Source organism: Dendropsophus ebraccatus, chromosome 1 (genome assembly GCF_027789765.1).
Source record: "Dendropsophus ebraccatus isolate aDenEbr1 chromosome 1, aDenEbr1.pat, whole genome shotgun sequence".
Taxonomy (NCBI): domain Eukaryota; kingdom Metazoa; phylum Chordata; class Amphibia; order Anura; family Hylidae; genus Dendropsophus; species Dendropsophus ebraccatus.
The window spans coordinates 184,277,029-184,290,644 of NC_091454.1; the positions used below are offsets into that span (position 1 = coordinate 184,277,029).

At 41.6% G+C, this 13,616-nt stretch overlaps 1 protein-coding gene across 1 annotated transcript in view; it reads left to right on the forward strand.

The window, feature by feature from the left end:
- The window catches only part of MAP2K5 (mitogen-activated protein kinase kinase 5), a 105,596-nt gene that overhangs the window by 52,507 nt on the left and 39,473 nt on the right, over positions 1-13,616 (forward strand). Inside the window, exons 10-15 of the mRNA XM_069975226.1 lie at positions 7,802-7,870; positions 7,955-8,036; positions 8,857-8,918; positions 9,132-9,180; positions 10,003-10,076; positions 11,719-11,769. Coding sequence (XP_069831327.1) covers positions 7,802-7,870; positions 7,955-8,036; positions 8,857-8,918; positions 9,132-9,180; positions 10,003-10,076; positions 11,719-11,769 — 387 coding nt within the window. The remainder of the gene's footprint in view (positions 1-7,801; positions 7,871-7,954; positions 8,037-8,856; positions 8,919-9,131; positions 9,181-10,002; positions 10,077-11,718; positions 11,770-13,616) is intronic.

Consider the following 13,616-nt stretch of genomic DNA (forward strand, 5'->3'; position numbering starts at 1 on the left):
AGGAGGCCACACCTCCTCCCTGCTTGGCCGCCCCCCAAGCTCCCTCTACCCACCCATCGGATGAGCAGGGCATACGGCAGGCGCACGCTAGGAAGAAGGGGCAAATCTACACCTTCTCCCTGGCAGAAGCCTTGGGTCCCCCAATGTGATAGGAGTTGTAGTTTTGCAATAGCCTTCAATCTACAAGTTCTGAAAATGAATAAGGCTGATAAAAGAGAAGAAAAGAGAGATAACGTAATGCTTATATAGAGAGAAGATCCTGAACACCATAGCACAAATTTTAAAGTGTTTTTCTAATATATTCAAGACTTCCTTTAGTACTAAAGAGAATGTCCCTTTCTTGCCCCCACACACATACTTTCTTGAATCTTAACTGTCTATTGCCGCCACTAGGGGGAGACTATTTGTACACCATAGTGTATGGTCTAATCTAGAAGGCAAACAATCGAATCCCCGAGGGTGGGCAACTAAGAAACAATGATTTGGTGCTACTTTTAACTTTAGAATAGATATTTTTAACATTTCAGTAAAGCCTACAATCAAAAATATCCCATGCAGATATGGTTACAGGTGATGGGACAGATGAGTTTGCTGTTCTCTAAACTCTCAAAGTAGGAAATAAATAGGTGTGTGTAGTCAGCTGATCTCACAATTGCCTATTCCTCCCGCTTCCTTTCAGTAAGTCCCTCTTACTTGGAATAATTGCTTGGAAAATTCCTTGATAAACTCAGTGCATAGATGTTACATGTCACCGTGCTCCTCGGCCCTCGGGCAAATAAAGGATGGGGCGGCAGATAACCCCTTTTCATGTGGACATGTAATCCCATCCTATGCCCTGCAGTGGTTTACTTACTGAAGAAGACAATTATGTCGCCGGTGATTAAGTGAATTAAAACTGAACATCAGCTTAATGTGACCCGGGATGTTCGCTGTGTTTTTCTCCAGTGCGGTTTGTGTACAAGGTCTCCTCTGACAGACGTTGATAGATTGCTTTATTTAGAGTTGTATATTTTAAGAGTTTCCAGCTAATTTAAACAGAACAGCAGAAAATTAATCATCCGCAAGAGTCCACATAGTATGTGACGGCTCGGAGCCTGACCTATCGGGGTGGCGGGCTGAATACACAGCAGCTCAGGACTGCAAAGTCTAGGTGGCCTTATACAATACGTGTAATATAAAGCCATAACTGCTTCCAGTAGTTTTAGAATCCTAAATGGAAAATTTATCAACGAAGCCTCATGCATACAGCTACTTTAGTATTCGATGTAAACCTCAACTAATCGAGTGTCCTGGCCACGCATACAATCGGCCGTTTTATCGGCCGTGCAGCCAATAGCAATAATTATAATGGGCATACAGTAGATTCAGTCAGCTGTCAATGGAAAGTATACTTGTTCATCATCTGGTTGCTGGCCTATTTACATGAGCTGATTTTGGGTAATGAATGCTCATTGTTACTCTCTTTAGGATCCTATCTTTTTACCAGAGTTGATAGATAGAGGGACCCTCAGTTAAGAGGACCCGTCCTGTTGTGTTTTACTCAGATATCTGAATTGTGGCATTGTGCATACTTCAAATCTCCTCCATTACACCACACTACTGAGGTGGAATGGGGGACTTGTGTTCCTTATTCTATTGATCGGTAAGTGTCCAAGCATATCCAGTTAATGGGCGGCTATCTGCAAATATCTTCCCTATAAACTTCTAAATAGGTCCGAAAATTGTGTTTTATATTATAGCTTTGGTCCACTGAACTCAATGGACCAGGTTACACTGTGGTAAAGCCTGGTATACCGTTCTGCCAGTATGCAGACAAATAGCAAAAATATAGGCTATTCTTCAGATGTGAACAAAGCCTATATTTTTGCTATTTGTCTGCATACAGGCAGAACGGTATACCAGGCTTTACCACAGTGTAACCTGGTCCATTGAGTTCAGTGGACCAAACCTATAATCTCATAGTGATTATGTTTTAGTCGTACTGTTATTTTGTTATTAAAATAGTGTACACTCAGGGGTGGATCAAACAGTAACTGTGCTGACATATACTGTCAAATATTGGCTACTTTTCAGATGTTAACGTAGCCTGTCCAGTCTACACTACACTAATGTTAATAGACTGCTTTACCGACACATTTTAAACAAAATATCTTAAGCAATCGCATACATTGCGTATGAATAAAGTGGAAGAAAATTCCACATCCTGGCGCGTGCGTTCTGTTTTTTTTTTCCCTTTTAATTTGGGCGCCAATTGGAAGTGTCGACAGTATAGCCACGCAACAGCAATGTTTGGCCGAATTTAAAAAGGCCAACGCACAGTAGGCTCAATCGGAGGATTTTTTTTAATTTTTAAATGGGAGACCTTACGTACGAATGAAGTTGAAGAAAAGTCCGCATTCTGCCGCTCGTGTTGTTTTTGTAAATCCAAATTTATAAATAAAAAAGAATTAATAAAGAAAGGTTTTAAAACTAATTACGCGCATTTAAATTATCAATAGGATATATTGGTGTGAATAAACATTTATAATATTCATACATTGCTTACGATGATAAAAGGGAAATAAGGAAGAAAAAAATTTAAGAACGCCCACCGGAGGCAGAGAGAATGAGAAAAAAAAAAACACTAAAAAAAGTCACTCGCCCCACCTACTTGAACAATAATCTGTTGTTCATCGTCCTGTGTAATCACTCTGTGAACAATCAACAGAGTCAGGACGACTGCAAGAACGATTAGGTTGAAAGACAATGGTTCCATGTGATTGTGTGAATGATTTCAAGATGCTCGCTAAGGCAGTCGTTTAAGATTGTTTATCGTTATCGTTGAAAACCCATCCTGTGGAATAGGGCCCTTAGTGACCATCCATTCTTTAGTTATATGCCATGGAATATTAAAGGCAATCTTTGGTACATTAATCAATCAATATTTGATTACCGGTGCCTGAAAAAGTTAGATGCAACCCTAGGGAGTCTTGAAAAACATGGATAAAGCCTACTTTTGCAGTCGAATCCTGCACACTCTGATTTGGACGAACCTGAGCATGCTCAAAGTTCACTTTTCTCTAGTTTGCACCAATATCTCTGGGTACATCACTGGAGAGAGCAGACATGGGGATGTTTAGGCTGTGAGTATGGGGTAAAGCCTGCTTACATGCATGTGTCTCCTTACAATTACAATTTTCCATGTACATCGCCCATTGGGAGACTTTAATAGTCGCACCTTTTAACTGGTATTCTTTTCTTATCCCTAATATTACCAACCCAGACTATTTCCTGTGGGAGCGAGCCCCCCTCCTCTACTTACACAGCATTCTGACCTGTCCCTGGGGCACGTTCCTCCCTCGGCTGCACCTGACACAGGTTAAATGCCTCTCACACTTTAATTGAGTAAAATTGCTATGATGTAGCAGCAAATTATTTTTTTTTTCAAGTTTTTCTGCGCTGAAAAATGTAAGTGAGTGGAGTTGGCAAATGACTATTGATTTGGGGAAGTGTGTTTTAAATTTCTCTTGGCAGTTCTATATTACACTTACAAGCTGGATTAGTCAGAGCGTTTATAAATAACCCTAAAGCAAGCTTGTGATTGAAACAGGTTGCGTCTTATTCTATTCCTTCTGATGCCAGCGTTCTGAAATTTAATTTATGCCTTCGCATATCGCGCGTCTATATTCCTCCCCCTTCTACATATAAATCTTAATTTATATGTCTGTTCTGACGGCTGCACAGATATACGAGTGCATTGTATAAGATGCTGTCAAGACACAATTGTCTATATTCTCTGTCAGTGCCAGAGGGAACTCCAGCACACAGTAAGCAATGAAGGGATCACACTTAAAGGCTAGATTACACCCCGGCAGGTCGTGTATGTTGTTTTTTTCTTATTTTTAATAGGACTCTGTATTTGTGGCAAAATAATTTCTACATAATCCATTAACTTTTAGGAGTGCTGTTTGATCTGATGAGCAGTAAGGGCAAATCGAAGAGCATTTCTTCTTTTAAATTGAAAAAGAATTGGGCAATACAAGTCCTTAAGTCATCCAAGTTTTTTTGCTAATTTTTTTATTTTATTTTATGTGTGTTGACAAGAAGGGTGACAAACAATATGGTTAATTTTATGACACCAAATTCCTATTTCCCATAAAATGTAAGTCTGAGTTTAAGTTCATTAGAGATGAGCGAATTTACAGTAATAACGAAGCAAATGGATTTATCCATGCAGTCCGCTTATCAGCTGGCTTCATATTAACTCGGTGCTGCTTCAGGTGCTGGAAAAAGCTGTATCCAATCCTGGGAAACTGGAAGAAGTTTCCCGGGACTGGATCCAGCTTTTCCCAGCACCCGTGGAGGAGTGTCAGTCAGTCAGAAGGCAGCCAGCTGATGAGCGGATAGCAGAGAGGACAGAATGCCTCCTTATTACTGTGTATTCACTCATCTCAACACTGTACTGATCATAAAACCACAGTTTTGTGGTTGAGGAGTCTGTAGAAGTTGTTGTTAAATATAGAATAGTTTGGAAAACTATTTAACATTTCATTCAGGGCAGTAAAGTGACTTTTCTGTTTTCTGCTATATTTTATCTATAAAGCAGCACCAAATCTGTTTCTTTGTTGCCCCCCATTAGGGGACTCGATTATATACTTCTTCAATTCAGGCCAGCACAGCTGTATACGGATTGCCTCCCCTAGTGGTGGCAACAGGCATTTGAGATTCAAGCAAGTGTGTTGGGTGGAGGAGCAAGGTTTCGTGTATGTTAGAAAAACACTAAATATTAATTGTGCTACATTTTCATGCTAAAGAAATTTAGGGGGGGGATTTATGAAAGGGTGTAAATATACACCTGGTGTAAACTGCCCACAGCAACCAATCACAGCTCAGCTTTCAGCTCTGGTAGAATATAAAAGGAGCTGTGATTGGTTGCTTCCCCATAGTGTTTATGGCTGCCAAAAGGGATCAAGCGAAGATCATGTCCCCCAGTACATAAAGTTTTCTTGACACAAATCTTGTTAAAACAGATGAAGTAGTGAGAATCATGTCCCCTAGGACATACACCCTAGCACACCCAGGAGGAGATGTTCATTGGTGACATAGGCCCTGGGCAGGATGGGGGTCGCTGCCCTGACATACCCATTATTCCATTGATTTCTTGGCCATCAAGAGGCAGGTGGGTGGTGCTGAGTAAGGTTCAGACTAGGCTTGCCCTTGTCATCAGCCTTCACCACTATGACCTTAACTAGTGTCCTTGAAGAAGCGCGGGAACAAAATCTTTACTTGTTCAATCAGGGAGACATAATCTTCACTTGATCCACCAATACTGGCAATTCTTACATATACTTCTGTGTACATATAGAAAAGCCTTAATTTTTATTTTATTTTATTTTTTAATTAAAGTGTTAAAATGTCATGGGTTTATATTTTCAAAAAAGGTTTATGGCCCTTCCTGACTTTCCTGTTTTTAGTAGATCTTTGTATTCCCCATGACATAACAGTTGTGGAACAGCTTTTCATTTTGCCGGTTTGTAATATTCTATCGTAATTCTCAGTGGAAAAACGATGCCACACCACACCTGGTAATGCAATTGCCATTCAACCTGTTTTAGGGTACAAACCCACACACACCGTATACGCTGCAGGTACGCAACAAATACGCAGCAGATTTGATGGTTTAGATTTGATGCTATGTTCAGTTATTTAGATCTAATCTGCTGCGTATTTGCTGCGTATCGCAGCAGTAAATACGCTGTGTATACGGTGTGTGGGTTTATACCCTTAAAGAGAATTTGTCAGATATAAATGCTCCGAGCCAAAGTGCCTGCATTGAGCCGCAGCATGAATACCTCCGACCCTCCCTCACCACTACCTGTCTAGGTTTAAAGCAACTCTGTACCCATAATCTGCCCCCCCCCCCAAACCACTTGTACCTTCGGATAGCTGCTGGTGATGCAGTTATTGTCCTAAAAAAATACTTTTAAACTTGAAGCCCCGTGCCAAACAGGAGTATCTGTGCCCTAACTTTCCACAACCCCTCCGTCCCTCCTCCCCGCCCTCATCATCATTAGGAATGCTCCAGGAAGATTGTCTCGTATTCCCCACCTGTGGCAACCCGGCACATGGGCCGGATCGTTAAGGACCTGTGCAATGTTCAGCATGGAGAAAATGTTCCAGTGGCATTCCTAATAAAAAAGAGGGTGAGGAGGAGGGACGGAGGGGTGGTGCTTAGTTAGAACTCAGATACTCCCGTTTGGCACAGGCTTCAAGTTTAAAAGTATTTTTTTAGGACAATAACTGCATCACCTGCCGAACGGACCCCAGGACAGATCTTGGATTAAAAGCAGCTATCCGAAGGTACAAGCGGTCTGGGGGATCAGATTGTGGGTACAGAGTCTCTTTAAATACAGGGCTCTTCCAGCACTGAACAGAAATCACAGAAAAAACAGAAACCGCACCTACCTTTTTTTTTTTTTTTTTTATAGGGCACCTTCAGGAGCATGCGGAGACCCACGGGCATTCCTCCCGCCCCCCCCCCCCCCCTTCCCTCTCTTTCCTCCCTCTTTTCCCTTGTTTTTCTAATCCTTTATTGTTGTTGTATTACCAAGCTTCAGCAACTGCAAAAGACCTTTTCATGTTGAACTTAACTGATGCAAATGTTCCCAATCATACTACTGTGTTAGGTCCACGTATCACCTACATACCTTTCTATACTTCTTACATCCCTGACTACATGTATTTTTTGATTATGCTGAAGTCTTGAATAAAAACAGTTTAAAGAGAAATCAGTCACATCAGTGAGGGGTGGGGGAGGGAGGAGGCATGCATGCTACAGCAGCTCAGCACAGCCTTCTTGACACTTGAGCTTTGAACACGATCTATAACTGATGGATTTGCTTTAACTGTATGGGCTATGCTCCAATACAACACCTACACAGGTATGGGAGTTTTTCCGGAAAGCCATATTTTTTCTAATGTCACTCAACCTATCCAAAAATCCTAACATTTCTTTAGCTTAAGATGAATAATATATTGAATGATTGAAGCAATAAGGCCAGGTTCACATTGCGTTTTTGCTGTCTGTTTCAAATGTACGTTTAAAGGGAAAAAATGGATGGTAAACCTAGTCTAGCCTGTCAGCCTGGGGAGTGTGCATGGAATGGACTAGGGGAATGCCAAAGTGTAGCAAATAAAAAAAAAATGGGAAAGATCCAGCTCTTGACTTGAATGTGAAATAACTTTTACTTTCAGATCTTCATAAAAACCTTTACAGAGACATATAAAAGTGGATGAGGACACACATGAAAGTTATTGCATGTTCAAGTCAAGAGCTGGATCGCTCCAATTCTAAGTTAAACAGTTAGTTGTATAACTACAAACGTTAGAAAAATATTTTTTTTTTTTATTGTCCTGGTAAGCCCACCTTGTGTGTATCACATGCATGCATCATGTCACACATGTGCTCCTGGGTACGTTGCAGAACACTGATCTTCAGCCATTTGTTGCCTTAATGGCTTTGTACATATCACTACAAAAGCCGTCACCTCTGAGATCAAATATGTCTAAAACTCATACGTTTTGTGTCAGCGGGCTGAGACTTGGACACTCGGCTGTGTAATGTTTCTTATCACATTGTCTCACTTAATATATTTTACAACTGCGCTTCATCAGCAAATGGAGAACAGTACGCCGGTGCCAGTGTGGGAGCACTAGACATGGCTTGTTTGAGGTCTGGAGATGGAGCGTGCCGCTGCTATCTGTGGCAGGCCGAACACACAGTATCAATCAGTGACAAGTGTTTTGTGTCTTTTCTCCGTAGGTCATCCCATTAGACATTACTGTGGAGCTGCAGAGACAGATTATGTCAGAGCTGGAGATTCTGTACAAGGTGCGTGAGCTTGGCGTCTATGTTTTGGGAATTGTTGTCACAAACCAGGCAGAGCTGACAACGCTATTCTTCTCTTGTTTACAGTGTGACTCTCCATACATAATCGGCTTTTATGGGGCATTTTTTGCAGAGAATCGAATTTCTATCTGTACAGAATTTATGGATGGTGAGTTCAGATCAGTATTAATCTGACAATATATGAGCATCTTAGAACTTTTTCGCCGTTCTGTGGGCAAGTAATGCAATAAAAATGACGGCACTTCTTCAACTGTATTTGTACTAGATCTAATTATTATGACAATAAGTGGTAGAGAAAAGCCGCCTCCTCCTCTTTACTCAGCCAATTGGACCTTGGAGACTAGAATAGTTGGCAGGGACTGTTTTTTAGGTCTTAAGGTATCCATACACATATTGTCTCTGAAGCTGCAGGAATGTAGACGAGTGCTGTACTCTGCTACCTCCGGAAGCCCCTTAGCCAATGAATGAAGCTGAAAGACGCATATACAACTCACCGCTCAATTTGTGGATCGTGGAGGTCCCATTTGGGGGACACATCCCAGATCTTGTTATAGAGAATAGATTTATGTATTTATTAATTTTTACTTAATATACTACTTTAAATATCCCGATTCCCGCTGTCTGCCCGCTACTGCGGGAGGAACGCCTGGAAAACTGGGATACAGCCTATGTCTATGGCTGTATCCCAGTTTTCCAGGCGGTCCTCCCGCTGGATCCGCGCGCTCCACGGAGCGGGCAGACAGCGGGAATCATTACCGAGGGTTTGGGTTCATACGAACCTGAACCGAACTCTGTTCGGACCATCCCTAGTCACAACTATTTGTTTTATGCAACAGTAACTTATTGTTGATAATTGTGTTGACTGTAGTAGCGACTCCTGCATTTTACATCTATTTGGGGTTGTGAGCCCCTCTAGTGTTAGCGGGATATGTGTATAATGGCATATATCTTCCTCTTTCTTTATACAGGTGGATCCCTAGATGTATACAGAAAGATTCCCGAACAAGTTCTAGGAAGGATCTCTGTTGCAGTAAGTTTAATGTTATTCAGTGATCCTTAATGGAAACAGTCAGCATGTTATTATTTTCTGTCTGTCAAATAACACATTCAGCCACCAAATTACACTTGGACTATGAATATTATTATAATAACATTTTCTTCATTATGTCCTGTACTGTTGTATCTTGACTTACACTTTAATATCCAAGGCTTCTTAATAATAATAGAGTTATCTTTTTCGCAGGTGTTGAAAGGCCTGACGTACCTCTGGAGCTTAAAGATATTACACCGAGGTAAGCATTTCTCTCTCCTTTCACTTAATGGTATGGAATATATTATTTATGGCGCTGGGTAAATGATGTAGATGGTGGCTGGGACTGTAAAAGGAGCAGAATGTGCCATACAGTACTGCACACCTGCATACTATGATGGGATATTACTCTATATAGCCCGAGAGTAATGTCCGCACTTCTGATCATTTGTAATGATACTTGTCTCTTAGGGCCAGTTCACACAGAGCAAAAGTGGTGACATTCCTCGGCGGAGCTCTCTGCCACGGAATCCCACCTGCCTCAGTGTGTCAATGGGAGGGCTTGCGTGCCTCCGCTTCCGTCGCTCTGCGCTTAAATAATTGACATGTCAATTCTTTGAGCAGAGAGTGATGGAATCTGAGGGATGCGAGCCCCTCCCATAGAGACACTGTATGACACTGAGGCAGGTGGGATTTTCTGCCGCTTTTGCTCCGTGTGAACTGGCCCTTACACATGTGGGAATCAATTAGCGACTGACTATAAAATATATTCATTACCCTAATTGATCATTCCTACATGAAAATTATATAACAAATATATAGGAATAGTTTCTCTCAGGACTCGTACGCTCATATACAGCTAAGATAATACTACTAGTATCATTATTATAATAATAAGTTCTCATACATATTAGAGAGTTAGCGGTCATGCCAAAGTCAGTGGGCTTAACCAACTTTAAAGTGTATGGCAAGCTCTATTAGTAGTTTGGAGGTCCTCAGGCATAGGTTTACTCTCTCACTTATTCCTTATTTTGATGACTTTAGTAAACTTATGAGCTAATTATGGAACCTGGTTTTATTTTAGACGTTAAACCATCGAATATGCTGGTGAACACACGAGGTCAAGTGAAGCTGTGTGACTTTGGTGTTAGTATACAGGTAAGTCACCTGTAGGTTGGTGACCTGTGATCAGTAATGGGATTATATGGCGCCGCTCACTTGTGACTGTAGACGCGGTTTTATATGCCGCCGGACATTACAGGTCTCTCCAGTAGGTGAGGGGTTAAAGTGAGTAACAGATGATGTGGTAATTACTAATGGGATTGCGGCCTGATTAATATGCGTTCTGGGGAGTTAGGAGAAGATCGGTTCTGTCCACACAATGGGATGAGCCTGGGGGAGGCTTCCAGGGGAGACTGTTATCAAAAATAATAATAATTAATAAAAATGAATGTTGAGCAAGACAAAGACTGCGCGAGGTCTGGGCAAGACCCTCCTCCCAAATTGTAATTAATTTCCATCTCTAAACCTCCCCAGAGAGTACCCATCAGGTTGACCCCTGACCTTCCTGTCATGTCACTATGAATAGGCCCCTTCACTCCCCCTTACTCAGCTAGAGACCACAGGACTCAGGGGGCCACTAGCTATTCTGTTTGGCCCCACCTGCTGCACTGCCAGCCTCACTCATACAGGCTACGGTATTGTGCGCTCCTAGCTGTCTCTGTCTATCTTCCGCACATTGTGCATTATTTGTGTCTGTCAGGCTCCTTGGAACGCTTTGACTCTTCTTTGTGCATTGCTGCCATAAGTGCACTGTCTGACATTTAGGAATTACAGAGCTAAAAGTGGAATTCTATTAAAGATGGCACCTGTAGGGATTGGCAAAAGTTCACACCCCCGGATTCCTAAAAGAAGAGCGCTTTCTAGACTACTTTGGCACAACTTAGAGATTTGTCACTAATTCTCTATAATAGAGAGAACTGGATTTATTCTTAGGAGTTGTATGCACAAATCACTACCCATCCCATCATATTCATTAGGTGATACATGCATGATGGCGGTCTATACGCTGGGAGAACCTTGGTCCTCAGTGCACCACACCATGTCTGTTGAAATAAGTTTGCATCTGTATGAACTACAGATAACAGCAGTCTTCAGAGGTGAGATCTGCTCCCTGTAGAGGCCAGGGACCTCTTTATACCTCCATAAAACAAATAGAAAGGTTTGACCAGAGCAGACAATCCCTTTTAAAGTATTCTTCCATATGGCATAGTCTGGAGCATCATTTTAGTCACATATCTCTCTGTTTTTATATGATGATCACCTCTGGCTATGACAAAACATTATAATATTCCATTCCCCCGACTTCTCTTATACCCAAATTTCTATGTAAAGATGTTATTGAGTAAAGTAAAATGCCCGGTAATGCCACATTTGTAAGTAACACTTGTAGATCTCATCTCTGAGTCATAAGCGCTTGTGTATGTTCTTGTAAATGATGCTTTGTGCATTATGTCTCCCTGAATTGTACCATACCGGAGAATGCTGATACTTACAGCAGGCCAGGGGTTTGTCAGCGGCACTAACAATCGTTTTGTTTACACGTCGGAGCGGAAGCAATAAGTGTAATCATTTTCTGTTTAATGCCTGCAGATAAAAGCACTCTATATATTTTTTATTCTGTCTTTTATGTCATCACTCTATTTCCTTCTCCTTTTGTTTGATGGGTGGATTAAATGAGAAATAATTGCCCGTTTTATGCTGTTGTCGGTTTAACACAATCATTTCCTTTCTGTCCTAGTTGGTGAATTCTATCGCCAAGACCTACGTGGGCACAAACGCTTATATGGCGGTAAGTTGGATGTATTTTTATTGGGATTATTTCTCACACTTTTCTCTGCACCCATAGAATTTCGCAGTCGAAATATATAGTGTAGCTTGTTTGGGGCAGACTAGTACTAGGACACCTGTATCCCTCAAGGGGTTAAATGTAGCAGATCTAACCCACACAGTAATTGAATTGAGGGTCCTTTTGATGACATGAAGGGAGATCCCAGGTGGGTATTAAACTGATTGGCAGATGAAAGGGGCATCCATCTGCTAATTGGAAAAGGGGATTAGATCCAGGAGACGGAACAGATCCATCCTGTATTCTCTAGATGTCTTGTCGGAAAACATAGCCTACATTTACACCTGTTAACCATTTACTTGCATCCACTTGAACCATGTATAAAAACTGAAACATGATATCACTACTTGCCATGGTGTTCTGCTCTTGCTTGAACTTGTTATTTCCTATATGACAATCCAAAGGATGCAAAGTTATTGACATCTTTATTATACATGTCCCTAAAGGCATCTTTTTTTTTTATCTCCCCCTCCCTTTCTTCCAGGAGTGTGGGCAGTGTCCCACGTATGTTAAGATGCCAGGCTTTTGTGCCCAACTCTTTATAAATTTGGAGCATTTTTCTCCATTTGAGAAGCATAAACAATTTGGCCTTCTCAGGCTTTCCCTTAATAAGTTGGGCTGAAACAACACCTCCTCAGAGACCTCACCCACTTTAGAAATTTGGCCAGTGATGAGTAAAGCTGCTTTTTTTGTTAGAAAGTTTGATGTACACCATGATTTGTGGCTTTTTAAAGTGCAGTTTAGGGAACCTGTCAGGAGCAGTGTAGTTTAAAGTCATCTGAATGGTCCCATATGGTTTCTTCCAGCTTAGGTGGGCCTGATTGACAGCTCTAATCCTATACACAAATACAGAGAGGCCTGTCAGTCAAGCCCAGAGTAGTGGGAAGAAGCCCTGTTCCAGGAGGACTTTTTCTGAAATCCTGCAATATTTCAGAGTAGATGATTGCTGGTTGTAATGAGGTAATCTCTCTTTTTTTCATGCTGGCCACCCTTCGTTCATAGGAAATTCCTGACACTATAATCTACCTTTGCACCCCCACCCCTTCCCCTCCCCACCCTTTACCATCCCATTTCCCACCCATTCTCCTGTTTTCAAAAAATCTTCTTCAATAAAACATATATTTGAAAGGAAATTCCTGACAGGTTCCCTTTTAAGCCGAAAACTAGTGAAAAATGCTTTGGAAACGTGGGCTGTTGCTTTGTTTGATCCTTCAACGCAAACCCATTGGGTGGACATAAGATTGACCAAACCTGTTTAGCTAACAGCTATCTCTCCCAGTTCCACCATACACAGGGACACTGGGCTTGGGCAAGTGTTCATGTTTTCTCAATGGAGAAGAGAGCCATTCCCCGACTCCTTGCGTAGTAACTTAACTTCCAGAAAAAAGGATTGGGCATTGGGCATAAAATACCTGACCCTTCTCTCCCACAACATAGTCAGAAACTAAATAAAGGTCACTATACACATTCGGCCAATATCCCAAATTAGTGGGTTTTGCCAATACTTCCAGTGTGTATTGGCGGCCTTTATTAGGACTCTAGCGACAGGTGGAGGCTGGAGGGGGAAGGGATCCAAGAGCACACTGACTTTATTACTTTTATGTGGACCTTTTTTCTGGAGTTCAGAGACTAGTCGGTACATTTATTGTTATTATTAGATTTCTAGGTTTACTGTTCCTTTAATACCGGTTAAGTAAAAAGCTTTGCCTTTGGTAACGACAGAACCATGGTTGTGAGTAAGAATTCTCCGCAATTCCCAGGCCAGAGCCAGCAAGAGGGAACACTGGGAT